We start from the raw sequence: 14,883 nt of genomic DNA, 5'->3' as shown, positions 1-14,883 counted from the left end.
TTGCACCCAAAATCCATTACATTAAATTGTCAAAGCATCGAGATTTATTACATTGACTCTCGAATACATGGATTCTTCAAAACGTCGACTGACCAAAACATCGACTTGTAAAATTATCGACTCCTCAAAACATCGAATTTCCAACTGGTCGAATTTCAAAATGATCGATTTTTAACAACGTCGATTATTCAATGCATACATTTACCATCACATATCCTTATTAAAACATCGAATTGTTAATTCATTGAATTTCCAAAACATGGAATTTTCATAGCTTTGAATTACCAAAGCATCGACTTGTTATAACGTCAATTTGTCAAAAAATGAATTTTTTAATGCATCGATTTACAAAAACACTGATATTATAAAACGTCGACTCGCAAAAGCATCGACTTTTGTTTACATTGAATTTTTAATACAGCGATTCTCCAAATTATCGACTAACCAAATCAATCATTTGTCAAAATATAGATTTGCTAAAACATTACATTTTCAATACATCAATTTATTAAAACACTGATTTTCTAAAACTTCGACTCGCAAAAACGTCTATTTTTTATTACACTAATTTTTCAAAACATCAATAAATCAAAACATCGACTTTCCAATACACCGATTTTTTAAAACGTCGAATAATCATAGCACCTATTTTTTAATACACAAATTTTTTAAAACATTAATTTATTAAAACATTGAATTTTTAATACAGCGATTCTCCAAATTATCGACTAACCAAATCATCCATTTGTCAAAACATAGATTTGCTAAAACATTACATTTGCAATACATCAATTTAGCAAAACACTGATTTTCTAAAACTTTGACTCGCCAAAGCACTGACTTTTTAATACATTACCTCGTCAAAAGAACGAATTTTCAAATCATCGATTTTCTAATGCACTAACCTGCAAAAGCATCAAATTTCCAATACCTCGACTTCCGAGTACATCGATTTTTTAAAACATTAACCTGTCATAACATCAACTTTTCAATACATCTACTCGTCAATGCATCGAATTGTCAAAGCATAGAATTTTTAATACATAGATATGAAAAAGCATAGACACTTTTTTGCATTGAATATCCATTACATCGAACTTTTTTTTTCACTAGGGTTTACTCTCTATGTTGTTAGTAGGTAAGGTAGATTAAGATTGTGCGGGAAATTTTAAATTAATATAATATTTAATTATATTTATTAATAAATGTTTTTTATAACATTTAGTTATTAAATATTGTAAATTTAATGTTTTCTGTTTTTTTTGGTAATATAAAATCTCTCAATATTAACAAGAAAATGATATTTTTATTGATTTAATAATATATACAAATTATTGTTTTATATGTTTCTCATAGATGTCTCTACTTTACCAGTTTAATGTACTAAAACTGAAATAAATATATTTAGAATTGTATTCCATTGACAAATTGCCTTTCTTTTTTAAAATTATTCTCTTTTAATAATTTCTCCTTATTTTTTATGAAATATATTTGACATTTAAAAACAAACACAAAATATTTAAATAAAAAAATGTTTTTTTTATGAAATTATATTCATAAATTTAAATAAACTATTCAGCTGAAATTATGGACAAAATTTTTTTATCAACCATATATATTTTTTGGTAAACATAAAAAAAAATTTAAGTAAACTTAAACTGTTTTTCATATTATTATTTTTTTTTTAATAATTAATATCTTGTTTTACAAGTTTATATTGTATTCAAATCTTGTAAAATAAAATAATTGTCCTCGGCACTTATAATTTCACTCGTAAAAACTACAATTTTTGAAAATTTTTGAAAATATAAAATATTTCAGATGCAACGAAAGGCTACAGTGATTAAGCAGAATAAACAGGTAAAAGATCAGAGGTTCTCTGGTATATTAGAATAGAGTAGGGCGAGATTACCACATTTTACTCCATTGATGCAAGTTCCGGTCTCTTCGTTATTTCCAAACTACAGCCATTCTATAAGCTATCCTTTCGTAATTTAATTTCATTTGGTAAAAAAAAATGAAACAAACAATATTTGATTTAACAAAAATTTTTAATTACAATATTCTTTATCTTTATTAAATAACTAGCTAAAATATAGCGCGCTAAAGCGCGCGTGTATTTCCTACGTCGTGGAATAATAAATTAATAATAAGTATATTTCTAATTTTCACATTATCATTTATTTATACACAGGGAAAAATTAGTTTGATGTTATATAAATAGTAATTTTTTAGCTGAGGCAGCTTATAATTAGCTAATACAGCAAAACAATTTAGCTAAGTTAATTTTTAAATTTAATAAACATGTAAAACTATTAGTTCGATTTTTAACGGTAACAACAATGAAAACCCCAAGAAAAAAATCCACCGAAAAAGTGATTATGATAAGAAAAACATACATTGAAACCAACAGTGACAATTGGCGGTGTAAATGTTGATAAATCAATTCTAGTATTGCCAACATAACCGCCGCCAATTGAAATGCCGAGAAAAATTGATTATGCTCTGTCAATTATGATTACAATATTTACTGTTTTGTCATTTATATTGTATACCGAAAAGGCAGAGATTGTTGGGATAAAAGATATTATTGACGAATGGATTTTCTTATTGGCGGAATATTAAAAAAAATTTAATAAAATTTAATATTAAAATTAAATTATTAAATATTAAATATTAAATTATTAAAAATTTAATATTAATATCTTAAAATTTTTACTGAAAAATCTTATTTTTTCCCTGTCAATTCAGTAAGATCAATTTTTTTTTTGAATTGACAGGGAAAAAATAAGATTTTTCAGTAAAAATTTTAAGATATTAATATTAAATTTTTAGATATAAATATTTTTGATAAAGTCAAACTTCGATAATTTTTTATAATCTTTAAAATTACAAAAAAAATTAGTTTTGCTAAATGTTTTTTTGTAGGGAATGAATGAATGAATACTGAGATTATTATAGTTAATAATAATAATTAATAAATGAATATATTTTTAGTGTATAATGTTTATGTGAAAAACACCTTTCTAACATCATTTACATTATACGTTTCTCGGCATACTGGACAGCTCCTCAACATTTCGTCATTGTTGACAACGAAGTCATTGCTGTTATAATTGTACGTCAGCCAGCATGCTTCGCAGAAAGGTATATGCCCGCAAGCTAAAATACAATATATTGGTGTTTCAGTCAAACAAGTACAGCATCTTATTGGTATTCCTGTAACATAAAAAAGGCAAGAATTTTTCTTGAAATATGTCTATGTAGGTAAAAATTAAAATTTTGGTGAAATTTCAGTATCTAACTTTTTATTTAAAAGAATTCTTACTTAACCATCCGCTTCTTCAGCATTTAGGAACTCGTAAATTGGATTTATACATATTAAAATCATTTTGTCTATAAATTCTAAAGCTGTTGGTCGATTTTCAGTTTGGAACTTGTTCCATTGTTCTTCAATTAGTGCATTTTTTATTACAGTATGTAATTTTGGATTTCGTGTGATTTGGTGACCGCGTTTCAATGCTCCTAAATCTATTTGCAGACCTTCTTGGAAATTTACTAATAATTCTGAAAACAATATTCACATTATGTTAGATTAATTTCTCATTTTACAAAACAAATTGTTCTAAGTAGCTACTAACAGATGAAAAATAAGATTTTTTTATATGATAGTTGTTCTATTTTTCATCAATTTTTTAATTATAAAATAAAAACAAAACGTAACTACTACGGAAGCATTTTAAAAATGTTAATTAAATTTATAAAGTGATTTTTCTGAAAACCGAAATGAAAGATTTTTAATTTTTTTTCAAATACATTCTCTGATAAAAAAGGAATTATTTTATAAATATAATCTTCTCTCTTATTTTAATTGCAAAAAACACCACTTTCGCATAACAAGGAAAAAATTACTTATTTATAAAAGAATGGATTAGAAAAAATTCAAAAATCTATTATTTCGGTTTTGAGAAAAGTCACTTTTGAGACGCAGGAATATGCACTAATGCTAATTTTTTAGAATTATGTTTTAATCGAATTTTATTTTGTAGAATATTAGTTTAGCATCATAGTAATTTTAAAGAAACTTAATTTTGCAGAAAAATAATTGTACAGAATTTTAATTTTGCTGAATATTCATTTGTTCGAATTTTTATTTTACAAAATAAATTATTAACCTATTATTAATGTTGCCGAACTTTTATTTAGACAAAAATTAATTTGCCAAAAATTCAACTTAATCGAATATAAATTTGTGCGAAACGTTATTTCGTAGAATATTCATTTTGTAGAATAGTAATTAAAAAATTTAATTATATTATTATGCAGAAAGATGATTAAAAAGAATATTAATTTAACATAATATTCTTCTGTTGGAATGTTCATTTTACAGAAAGTGGAAAAGGTCGAAATTCATTATGACAAAAAATAATTTGGTGCGAAGTTTACTCGAGTTTTGAATCAATTACTAAAGTTTCTATTACTATTATAAAAATGCTTTCTTTGTTAAAAGTAAACAATTTATTACTAATGACTTTGAGGTTAAGGTGCTGGAAATTAATTTTTAGGGATTATAATCTAAAGTTGAAACTTTAGTTTAAGCCCAAAAAAAGGTTATTTGACCTTTCATTTCATCGCTGGGGGTACGCACTCCAATTATTCCCAAATTAATTTTTGCAAATCAAAAATGGATAACAAATTATTTTGAGGTCATGGTGTCAGAAAGGTGCTTTTTAGGGATTGTATTAAAAACATTAAGCTTTAAATTAAACCCAAGTAGAAAGTTCCGCGACCTTTTGTTTTAGTGCTATAGGTACTTAAAGTTTGCCAAAAACGCGATTTCTTGATTTTTAACACCAAAAAAATTTTCTAATTTTATTGGCCTGTGTTATTTGCCTTAATAAATGTCATTTAAAAAAATTAGTGCTTTAATTTTAAAATGAATCAATCATATTTTTGTTAATAACTTTTGATTTGTGAATCTTAAAATTCCCACACAAAATTTTTCTGCCAGGTATTTATTTGGACAAATAAAAATTTTGTAAAATAAAAATTCGGCGTTTAAGGAATTCTGTAAGAGTGTGAATTCAAATAAATAATTCAAATAATTCAGCTAGAAAAGTTTATGAATGAAAAAAATCGAAAAAATGCAAAGTGAAAATACAAATTATTGAGTACGTACTGGTAAAATGCCAAATTTTGGGACGGATTCCAAATTTTTGTTTCAGTTGCTTATGGTACGATTCTAAGCAATTATTTGTTCTGCGTTCGAGACCAAAGCAACTGAAAACCTCGGGAGTAACTTTCCTCAACCACTGCCTTTGAAAGTACTTTGTGTATGATTGAATTTGATTTTTAATATTTAATGGCATTAAATTTAAAATTGTTACATAGGTGCCCCTTACTTCGTTGGCTGGTAATAAAGGTAATGCCATTAATTGGCGAAGGAAATTATATCCTTCGGCAGTGTGAAACAAAATGTTTTCCAGGTTAAGAACTCCAACCTTTCTATATAATGCCTGAAAATTAAAATGACAAACTATTACAAATTTTTAATATTAAAAAAATCTACCTCACTTTTCTTAAGCTTATTCATTTATTTATCCATTAATTTATTCACACGAAATAACCCGGTATGCACAGGGACATAAGTTATATTTGGGACGTCCTTTCAACGGACATAACTATTCTAATGACGCCCTAATGACAACTTATATCCATGTGATGACTAGGAATGTACAGCCCAAACTCTTTATAAACTACTTCTTTCTAAGCTCCAAGGTCAGTTGAATTCTCGACAAATCCCCCACTCTGAGCCGGCAAAAATATAATCAACAACCTCTTTATAAGGTTTCGATAATTCTTAACGTTCGTTCAATAGGAAAATGTCACAGAGCTTATGAAGAGGTTCCAAGCTGCAACACACATTCTCTTTACACACACGTGGTAGTAGAGGCCCCCTACATTTGTTAATTTCTTCCTCTACCATCCTTCGATCAGTTATAAAGAAGTTGAGCATTCGTTTATGGTTATCTTTTTACAGTAGTCTACGTTCAAAAATCAGTGCACGTCGCAAAAATAATTAAATGAATTAAATAATTAAATTAATTAAATTAAAATAATTAAATTTCAAATTTTTCATATTAATTTTACAGAAAATTCAAACGGTTGAAAATCAATTTGACAGAAATAATTCGGTAAGAAGTTAAAAATTAACCAATCACAAATTTTGTGATAATTTCTGATTGGTTAAATTTAAAATTCGTGCCGAATTATTTCTGCCAAATTGATTTTCAACGGTTTAAATTTTCTGTAAAATCAATATTTCACCAGAAGAATATTATGTTAAATTAATATTATTTCTAATCTTCTTTCTGAAAAATTAATATTCTACGAAACAACGTTTCATACAAATTGAGATTCGTTCAAACTGAATTTATGACTTATTAATTTTTTTCTAAATGAAAATTCTATCCCAGTAGAACATAATATTACACGCTTATTTGAAGTACATAAAAATTTCAAAGTTTTTTATGATAAAGCAGAGAAAAAGAATATATAATCAGTCAAATATTTTTAAGTGATTTAAAAATTTTTTTGTAATATTACTGTAATATCACGTGCTACAAGAGCGAAAATAATTAGACCCAAGTAGCACGATATATCAACCAGATGTCACGGTGATATCACCGGGGAATGTCACCGTGACATCAGGAAAATGTCAAAATGTCCGCCTTACGGTGATATCACACGGTGACATCGAGGTGATATCATGGTGACATCAAGGTGATATACACAGTCATATCACGGTGATATCATGGTGATATCACCGTGATATCATGTTGATATTTTACAGGGACTTAAAATTTTTAAAAAATTATTATTTTTTTTTTTTATTATTTTTATTATTTTTTTTATTTATTATTATTTTTTAAATTATTAAAAATTTTAAGTCCCTGTAAAATATCAACATGATATCACCATGATATCACCGTGATATGAATGTGATATCACTGTGATATCACCTTGATGTCACCATGATATCACCTCGATGTCACCGTGTGATATCACCGTAAGGCGGACATTTTGACATTTTCCTGATGTCACGGTGACATTCCCCGGTGATATCACCGTGACATCAGGTTGATATATCGTGCTACTTGGGGAAATACAATTGTTTTTAGAAATATTAAGTTAGGGGTTAAAAATTTTAATTCTGAAAATTCCCTCTATTTTTAAATTCTATTTATAGGACAGAAGTGTATGAGTTTTTATTCCATTTAATTATATTTAAAAAAATGACAAAAATAAGAATCGAACCGAGTTTTTTTGTTACGTTTGTGAAGGTGACTAATCAGCCAGATAAACTTAAAACTATATTTACAAAAAAAAACTTCTTTAATCAAACAGAAAAGGAATTAAATTGGATTGAAAAAAGTTAAAATAACTTCTGAAAACGGAATTAAACTTTGGTTCCACTTTTGGAATAAAAACTTTTCAACTTAACCATTTCGAAATAGAAATAATCAGGATTAAAAATTTACAAAATCTATTCCTTTAAATAGAATACAACTTTTATTTGGAATAGAAATGAATTAAATTTTTCAAAATTCTATCAAGTTTGAGGGTATTGAAAAAGAGGGTATTTTCCGAATGAAATAGAATTAAAATATGTACAATTTTATAGAATATATATATATATATTTTTTTTTTAAATAACAGGCTTTTTACCGGGTACTTTTCCTTATAAATAAATTACCAACCTGTAGTTTCTAACCAAAATATCTGTAAAAATTTACCTGGTTAAAATGGAAAAAGCATCCGTGAATGGAAATTCCATTAAATTTGTTTCTCAATGCTAACTTAAGAGCTGCTTCAAAATCGCACATCGCTTCCATTATATGGAAATTGGGAAATAAAATTTTTAATTCCTCGAAAACAGCTTCATAAGCAGCAGCTGTTCTTTTCTCCATTAATATCCATACAAAAGGAATTGTCTAAACAGATTGAAGTATATAATAAAAACACAAAATATAACCCACTATAAACCTAAGATTCGTAAGCTTACAGTGCAAGATTGTAGTCAGCTTACAGTTAAGCTTACTATTACCTTACTGTAAGCTTCCAATAAACTTTCTATAGGCTTTGTGTAGTTTTAATGGCGATAAGTTTGGAAGTTAACGTTGTTAACTTCCCAGAAGTTTTAAATGTCCTCAGAGTTTAAGTTAACACTTTTAACTTGTTGAAAGTTAGAAAAGTAAATTTGTTGAAAGTTTTCCTTTGTAATTTTACACAAAATTTTAATGGTAAACTTAAAAATCTATTATCATGCGCAGATGTTTTCTATGGCAGCTAGGGCTACGCAATATTTTTTAATTACATTTCCCTATAGACAATTTATGTCAGTTTCTTAAAAAAATTTTTAACACTTTTATTATGATTATTATTAAATTATCAATTATACATTAATTTTAAAGGTATTATTTTCTTCATAATATACTTGTAGTAAGAAAAAACTTTTATATCTTAAACCCGGAAAAAACCGGGAATTTAAAGACTGAAAAATAGTAGACACCTTGGTTAAATATAATTAATTTTCTTAGTTTTATTTAATATTGGTCTTGAATAAATTTACTTACGTGATTATATTTAACTGTCATTAGAGTTAAAAATTGTCCCAATTCCATATTAGGAGGTACAATTTTGAAAGTGGCATCAATAAAAACCATGGTTTGGTTGTCGTAGACTTCGTTTACAAAGTTTTTATCACAAAAAATGGTTGATCTTGAGCCGTCTTCGGCAATAGCAAGGGAGATTTCCAAGTTGCCTCCATTATATTTTGAAATGTCTTTCCACTCGTCGGAATTAGCAACTTCAACAAAATTATTCAGATTGTTGACGGTTGGAGGAGTCACTTTTTTTCTCCATTGAAACATCGTATTCTCTATTTTTGAAAATGGCAGATGTTGAGCTGCATCTGCATGACTACAATACATTTAATTTATATTTATTTACATAAAACTCGGATAGTTAAGGGATGACAAATGTTTATTTTGTTATAAAATCTCAATGAGTAAAACATTCAAGCAGTAAAATATTTGTATTATGTTGATATTTAACTTACTGAAGACGAACTTCGTCGTAAATTTTTCTATATTTATCTGAGCTTGTCGTTACACGATTGTGTAACGCTTGCTTGAAGGCTCTTATTTTAATATCTTTTTTATCCACTAAATGATTGTGCGTATGTGTTACATTAAATACCCCATTTTTTAATACTCCACGTCCTTGGCATTTTTTACTTTTACGGTTAACACAGACATAATATCTGTAAAATATTAATTTCATTAAAAATCATTACAAAACATTATTTTTTATGTAATATGTAAATGTTCAAGTAAATATTTACTTGATAACAGTCAAGTAACAGATCATTTAAATGAAAAAAATTTTCTTTCAGTTTAGTTATTTTGCTCTTTAAAAAGTATATTTTTCTTACTTAAGACTTAAGAATAAGACTTAATTCTTAAGTCCGAATTTTCAAGTCTGATTCTTAAACTTAAGCATTTAAGACTTACGGCCACGAAACCCTAAGATGCAGGCGCTTCGAGCCTGCTTATCGTACTGATTTTTTAATAACTTTTACAATTTTTAATAGAAAATATTTTCGTTTCAAACATATTTCTATCATTGTTTATTGATAATGAAATTATAGAAAATATTTTTTAGCTAAAATATTTTATAATTTTCCATTTTGAAAAATAATTATTTTCTAATGGTTAATCATAAACGTTATAGACTTCAGCATCGTTATTTTCACAAAAGCTAAAAGTGAATTTAATTAATATTTAGTTATATTCAACAAACAAATTAGTAAAAATATTATTATTTAAGTAAATGAATTTTTGTTATCAAAATAGTTATTTTTAAATAATTCAAATTTAAAGTAAAGGTCATAAAATTTTGAAAAATTCCTTTTGGAACCATTGTATTTTATTTTTTTGAATAAATTGAAAATTAATTGGGACGCATGATTAAGCTCTAAAAATTTTTTTTTGAATTATGATTTGTTCGAATATTATTCTGTAAAATATTATAATTTTGCAGAATATTTATTAATTTAAATATTAATGTTTTAGATGATACAAATGGTCAAAAATCAATTTGACAGAAATAATTCGTGGGAAACATTAATATTCGAACAAATAAATATTCTGCAATATTAATATTGTAAAGAATAAAATTCTATAAAGTCATAAATCTAAAAAATTTTGATTAGAGCATAATCATGCTTGATTATGTTGATCCCAATTTATGTGTTTGATGTGACATGACAATTTATACAACTGTCTTTTTTGCAGTTTGTAGTGTTTTCGCTACAAGAAATTTTTTCCGTGCGTTATATACATAATCTTAACTCACGACAACTACTGTTACCACATGTTCACATATACACACACAAACACTTTTTATTTTAAAAAATTATAATTTAAACCAATTTTAATTTATTAAAATTTTCATTCAACATAATTTAATAATTCAAATTGTTTAATGTCAGAATTTTTAAAGTATCGAATCTCCATGTCTCAAAATTTTCATTTACACGAATTTTTATTTGATAGAAATTGCAAATGACCGAAAAAACAAACGTCAGAATGATTTCGGCACAGTTTTTAAAGTAGACCAATCCAGAAGTTATAAAGAAAATTGTGATTGGTCTATTTTAAAATTATGGACGAAATCTTTGTGATGATTGTTTTTTTGTGGTTTGAAACTTTCTCTGAAATAAAAAATAATTTCGGGTTAAAATTTTGGAGAAATGATTCAGTTTGGTACAAGGAATCTCGCTGTTCTACTCATTTAATAGAATTTGACGCAAAAATATTAAAAATAAATCAATAAATAGTAAAATAATGTATTATATCATAGTTCATTCAGCGGCCAATTGCTCTAATTGGCGCTGTTTCCTGGAGCACTAACACACTCAAGCAACGTCTGTGTATGCGCCGCTGTGTTTGTTTTCATTTTCGTTTAAAAATGTAACTTTTAAAACTTCATTTTGTAATAATTGAACGCAAAATTATGTATTTTTCGGAGAACAGCGAGATTCCTTGTACCCAAATTTATCATTCCTCAAAATTTTAGACAAAAATCTTTTTTCATTTTAGAGTAAGATATATACTACCAAAACACATTTTCCCATACTAGATCACGTGGAAGGTTTCCACATCAGGGTTGCTACAATTTTTCTCGAATAAAATTCCCTGACTTTTCCAGGTTTTTCAGGTCTCAAATAATATTTTTCCATACACATTATAAGTCTAATACACAAACACAAACGACAAGAGATCAGCTGTTTAGGGGCCATAATTTAATTACGTAACGCTTTTTCTTTGAAATTTGATCCCCCTTCCCCCCCTCTGTAACAGATTTTTGTATACATTAGCGCCATTTTTTTGCTGTGTGTAACAAATAGCTTGACCCCCCTCCCCAATGAAGCGTTACGTAATTAAAGTATGGTCCCTTATACTTAACGGTCAAAATATTGTATGTACTTTGATTATTTCGCTCGTTTTAGTTTTATCATCTAACGGACGAAATAATATACTCGCCCATTTTCCAGATACATTCTCGATTTTATCTAGGATGGGCGAAATAATCTACTTTTCTTATTCTTATTTCAAAACACTTTTCTTTCGGCGGGCTATTAGCCACTCAGTTTTTAAAATTCATAATAGCGGATCCAATATGGCTGATAAATTTATTAAAAATTCAAGTATTTCACTTGAAATTCATTAGTCAGAGGTTTTTGGGGTTGGCGATTATAAATCTGGTATGAACAATCTTAAAAAACCACAAAGTAATTAGTTTGAAGTGAATTTAATTGTATTGTAAGAAATTAATTTACTATACTAAATTTTAAATTCTTCAAACTAAATTAATAATTCATAAACAGCGTATTTTTCTTATCAAAATCGCCAAAGAGAGCATCCATTTTTTGAACCTCGTGTTTCTTTTATTAGAAATCAGACACCGGATTTCTAATCAGCGACCCTAAAAACGACTGAATAACGAGTTTCAAGTCAACTTAATGATTTTTAATTAGAAAAAATGCGTTGTATTTTGATAATGGCCCAAAAAAAATATGTCGATTATTTTGAAAATTTGACCCGATCTTGAAAAGCAGCTAACGCCATGGAAATCAACGTTCCCAAATTATTTTAATACATTATATGCCCATTTTGTTACAAAAATGTATCTTTCAAGCACATTGTAATTAGTGTTTAAATTCAAATTCTCAGTCGCCAGGAACAATGAAACAATCTAACAATAAGTTATCGGCAGAATGTAAGGTTTTTAATATTATAACAATTATTTTTTGAAACTAAAAAATTGCATATTAAGAAAAACTATTGGTCCAATAGATAAAATATAATAAAAATTATTCTTTAATTCATACTAGTATATTTACTTTTATTATAAAAGTTGTTTTACTATTGAAAATTAGTAAAAGAATTTATTTTCTACCAAAAATAAAAGGACACTACCTATATAATTTCATGTACTATATGTAAGTTAATCAAAAAAACATGTCAACCCCGAAATTGAATATTTGTCAACCATGTATTACAAAATTGAAAAATCTTCACTTTTTATATGTTATGAATATAGGGTCAAACCACTGAAAATCATCTGAGAGTGGTTGCTGACATATTTTTAAAAAAATTTTCTTTTAATACATGTGAACTAGATGAATTTCTAAGTTCATTGGTCATAATATTACCGTGTAAATTTTATTTCGTTTTAAATTATAATTTATTAAAATTAGGAGGTTCATGACGTGATTTCGTAACCTTAAATGTTGTACTTTTTTTGAATAATTATTTTTCAAAAAACATAATCTATTAGATATATTATTATTTACCAAAAACATAAATTGATTTATTCTACATCAAAAAATGATGGAATTTTTATATAATTACTTTATTTTTAGATATTAATTCGAATTTGAAAATTTGATCAGTAAACAAATTTCACAATTTGTTGAAGCTTGTAACTTTTTTCTGGATGCTTCAAAATATTTGGGGTTTTGCACATATTTTAATATTGATATAATTTATCTGCTATGAAAATTTGATGAGGGTATTTTGCTCCGTTACAGAAATAATGAATTTGAAAAATTTTTACTTAAAAAGGTTAATTGTAAGACTTGAAGTTACAAAAAATATCACATCTCTCTTTCTTTTTTATGAGAATAGAAAGAGAGGTAAAACTTTGAAGTCTTACAATTAACCTTTTTAAGTAAAAATTTTTCAAATTCATTATTTCTGTAACGGAGCAAAATACCCTCATCAAATTTTCATAGCAGATAAATTATATCAATATTAAAATATGTGCAAAACCCCAAATATTTTGAAGCATCCAGAAAAAAGTTACAAGCTTCAACAAATTGTGAAATTTGTTTACTGATCAAATTTTCAAATTCGAATTAATATCTAAAAATAAAGTAATTATATAAAAATTCCATCATTTTTTGATGTAGAATAAATCAATTTATGTTTTTGGTAAATAATAATATATCTAATAGATTATGTTTTTTGAAAAATAATTATTCAAAAAAAGTACAACATTTAAGGTTACGAAATCACGTCATGAACCTCCTAATTTTAATAAAATTATAATTTAAAACGAAATAAAATTTACACGGTAATATTATGACCAATGAACTTAGAAATTCATCTAGTTTCACATATATTAAAAGAAAATTTTTTTAAAAATACGTCAGCAACCACTCTCAGATGATTTTCAGTGGTTTGACCCTATATAATGAAGTTGTATGATTATTATTTCAATAAAATACTTACGTCTGAGTATCTGTGGAGCTGCGAATGTGATACCGGAAATTATTCCACACGAAGTCGTTGTCCATGTTGTCAGAAGTAACAAAACTATAAAATACTGACTTTCTTCTTCTTCTACTTATTCAAAACGAAGAATTTAAAAATAAATAATATTTAAATATATAAATATACCTCTTCATAAATATTCAACAATTAAAACTTAACAAAAAAAAAAAACAAAAACAACCAAGAAAGTAATAAAACAAAAATTTAAATATTGTTTAACACAGTAAAAATAACTTTTTAAACTGATATATAAATTAAAAGGAGAAAATAATTTTCTCTCAACACAAATGAGAAGAAGGATAAAGCATGTACTATCACTTCGACAGACAAAACGTGAATCAAGTAAAATAAAGAAGTTAGAAACTGACAATACATATCAGGTTGAGCCAAAATCTAGTTCAATGATGGCCTAAGGGCGCCGTCCCATGACAGCGTTAAACGCCGGCGTAAAAACGGAAAGCATGAGAACTAAAGAGATAGGCAGCAGTCCCATGACAGCGTTTTGCATTGCGTTTTGTAACTAAGCCATGAGTGTAAACATAGCAAACATATTTCTGCATCTCTTTTACACTCATGATCTACAGACAAAACGCAATGCAAAATGCTGCCATGGGACTGCAGCCATAGGCCATTTACGAATTGGGATTTTTAGCGCATACTTGATAAAGTTTATATTAGGGAAGTATGCAGTGTCCTTGTTTTTACGTGTGAAAAAAAGGACACTGCATACTTCCCGAGTATACACTTTATCAAAAATGCGCTAAAAATCTCAATTTGGAAACGGCCAAGGTGAAGGCGCTTGTATAGCAGCTTTTACAATATCTCCAAAAAGTAAGTCCAACTCCAAGTGCAAGTTTTTTCTTTATAGGTTGATACAAAAAAACTTGGACATAGACTTGAAGTTGATTCTTAGACCTATTGTAGAAGCTCCTTAAACCTCACCGATCCCGAGTATACTTGCGTCGTGTACATATGTGAC

General features: G+C 27.0%; 1 protein-coding gene across 1 annotated transcript; it reads right to left on the bottom strand.

The window, feature by feature from the left end:
• Window positions 1-2,909: 2,909 nt before the first annotated feature.
• On the bottom strand, window positions 2,910-14,310 carry LOC127282924 (uncharacterized). The gene is made up of 7 exons (XM_051307519.1): window positions 13,863-14,310; window positions 9,122-9,325; window positions 8,637-8,982; window positions 7,797-7,994; window positions 5,180-5,516; window positions 3,329-3,567; window positions 2,910-3,219 (listed from the first exon to the last, which is right to left on the bottom strand). Exons 1-6 carry the CDS (start codon window positions 13,925-13,927, stop codon window positions 3,329-3,331), a joined length of 1,389 nt encoding a protein of 462 aa, XP_051163476.1. The 5' UTR covers window positions 13,928-14,310; the 3' UTR covers window positions 2,910-3,219.
• Between the last annotated feature and the right edge of the window lie 573 nt (window positions 14,311-14,883).

The sequence above is a fragment of the Leptopilina boulardi genome, unplaced genomic scaffold, assembly GCF_019393585.1.
Source record: "Leptopilina boulardi isolate dan_hultmark-lab unplaced genomic scaffold, ZJU_Lbou_2.1 LbouV2_116, whole genome shotgun sequence".
NCBI lineage: Eukaryota > Metazoa > Arthropoda > Insecta > Hymenoptera > Figitidae > Leptopilina > Leptopilina boulardi.
This window is presented reverse-complemented; position numbering and strand designations above follow the sequence as displayed.

Bases quoted from the DNA above. Each gene is read 5' to 3' on its own strand.
- LOC127282924 (XM_051307519.1), bottom strand. From the start codon at position 13,927: ATGGACAACGACTTCGTGTGGAATAATTTCCGGTATCACATTCGCAGC. The intron at 9,326-13,862 runs GTAAGTATTTTA...AATATTTTACAG, and splicing joins AGCTCCACAGATACTCAGAC to ATATTATGTCTGTGTTAACC. The intron at 7,995-8,636 runs GTAAGTAAATTT...CAATCTGTTTAG, and splicing joins TGACAGTTAAATATAATCAC to ACAATTCCTTTTGTATGGAT.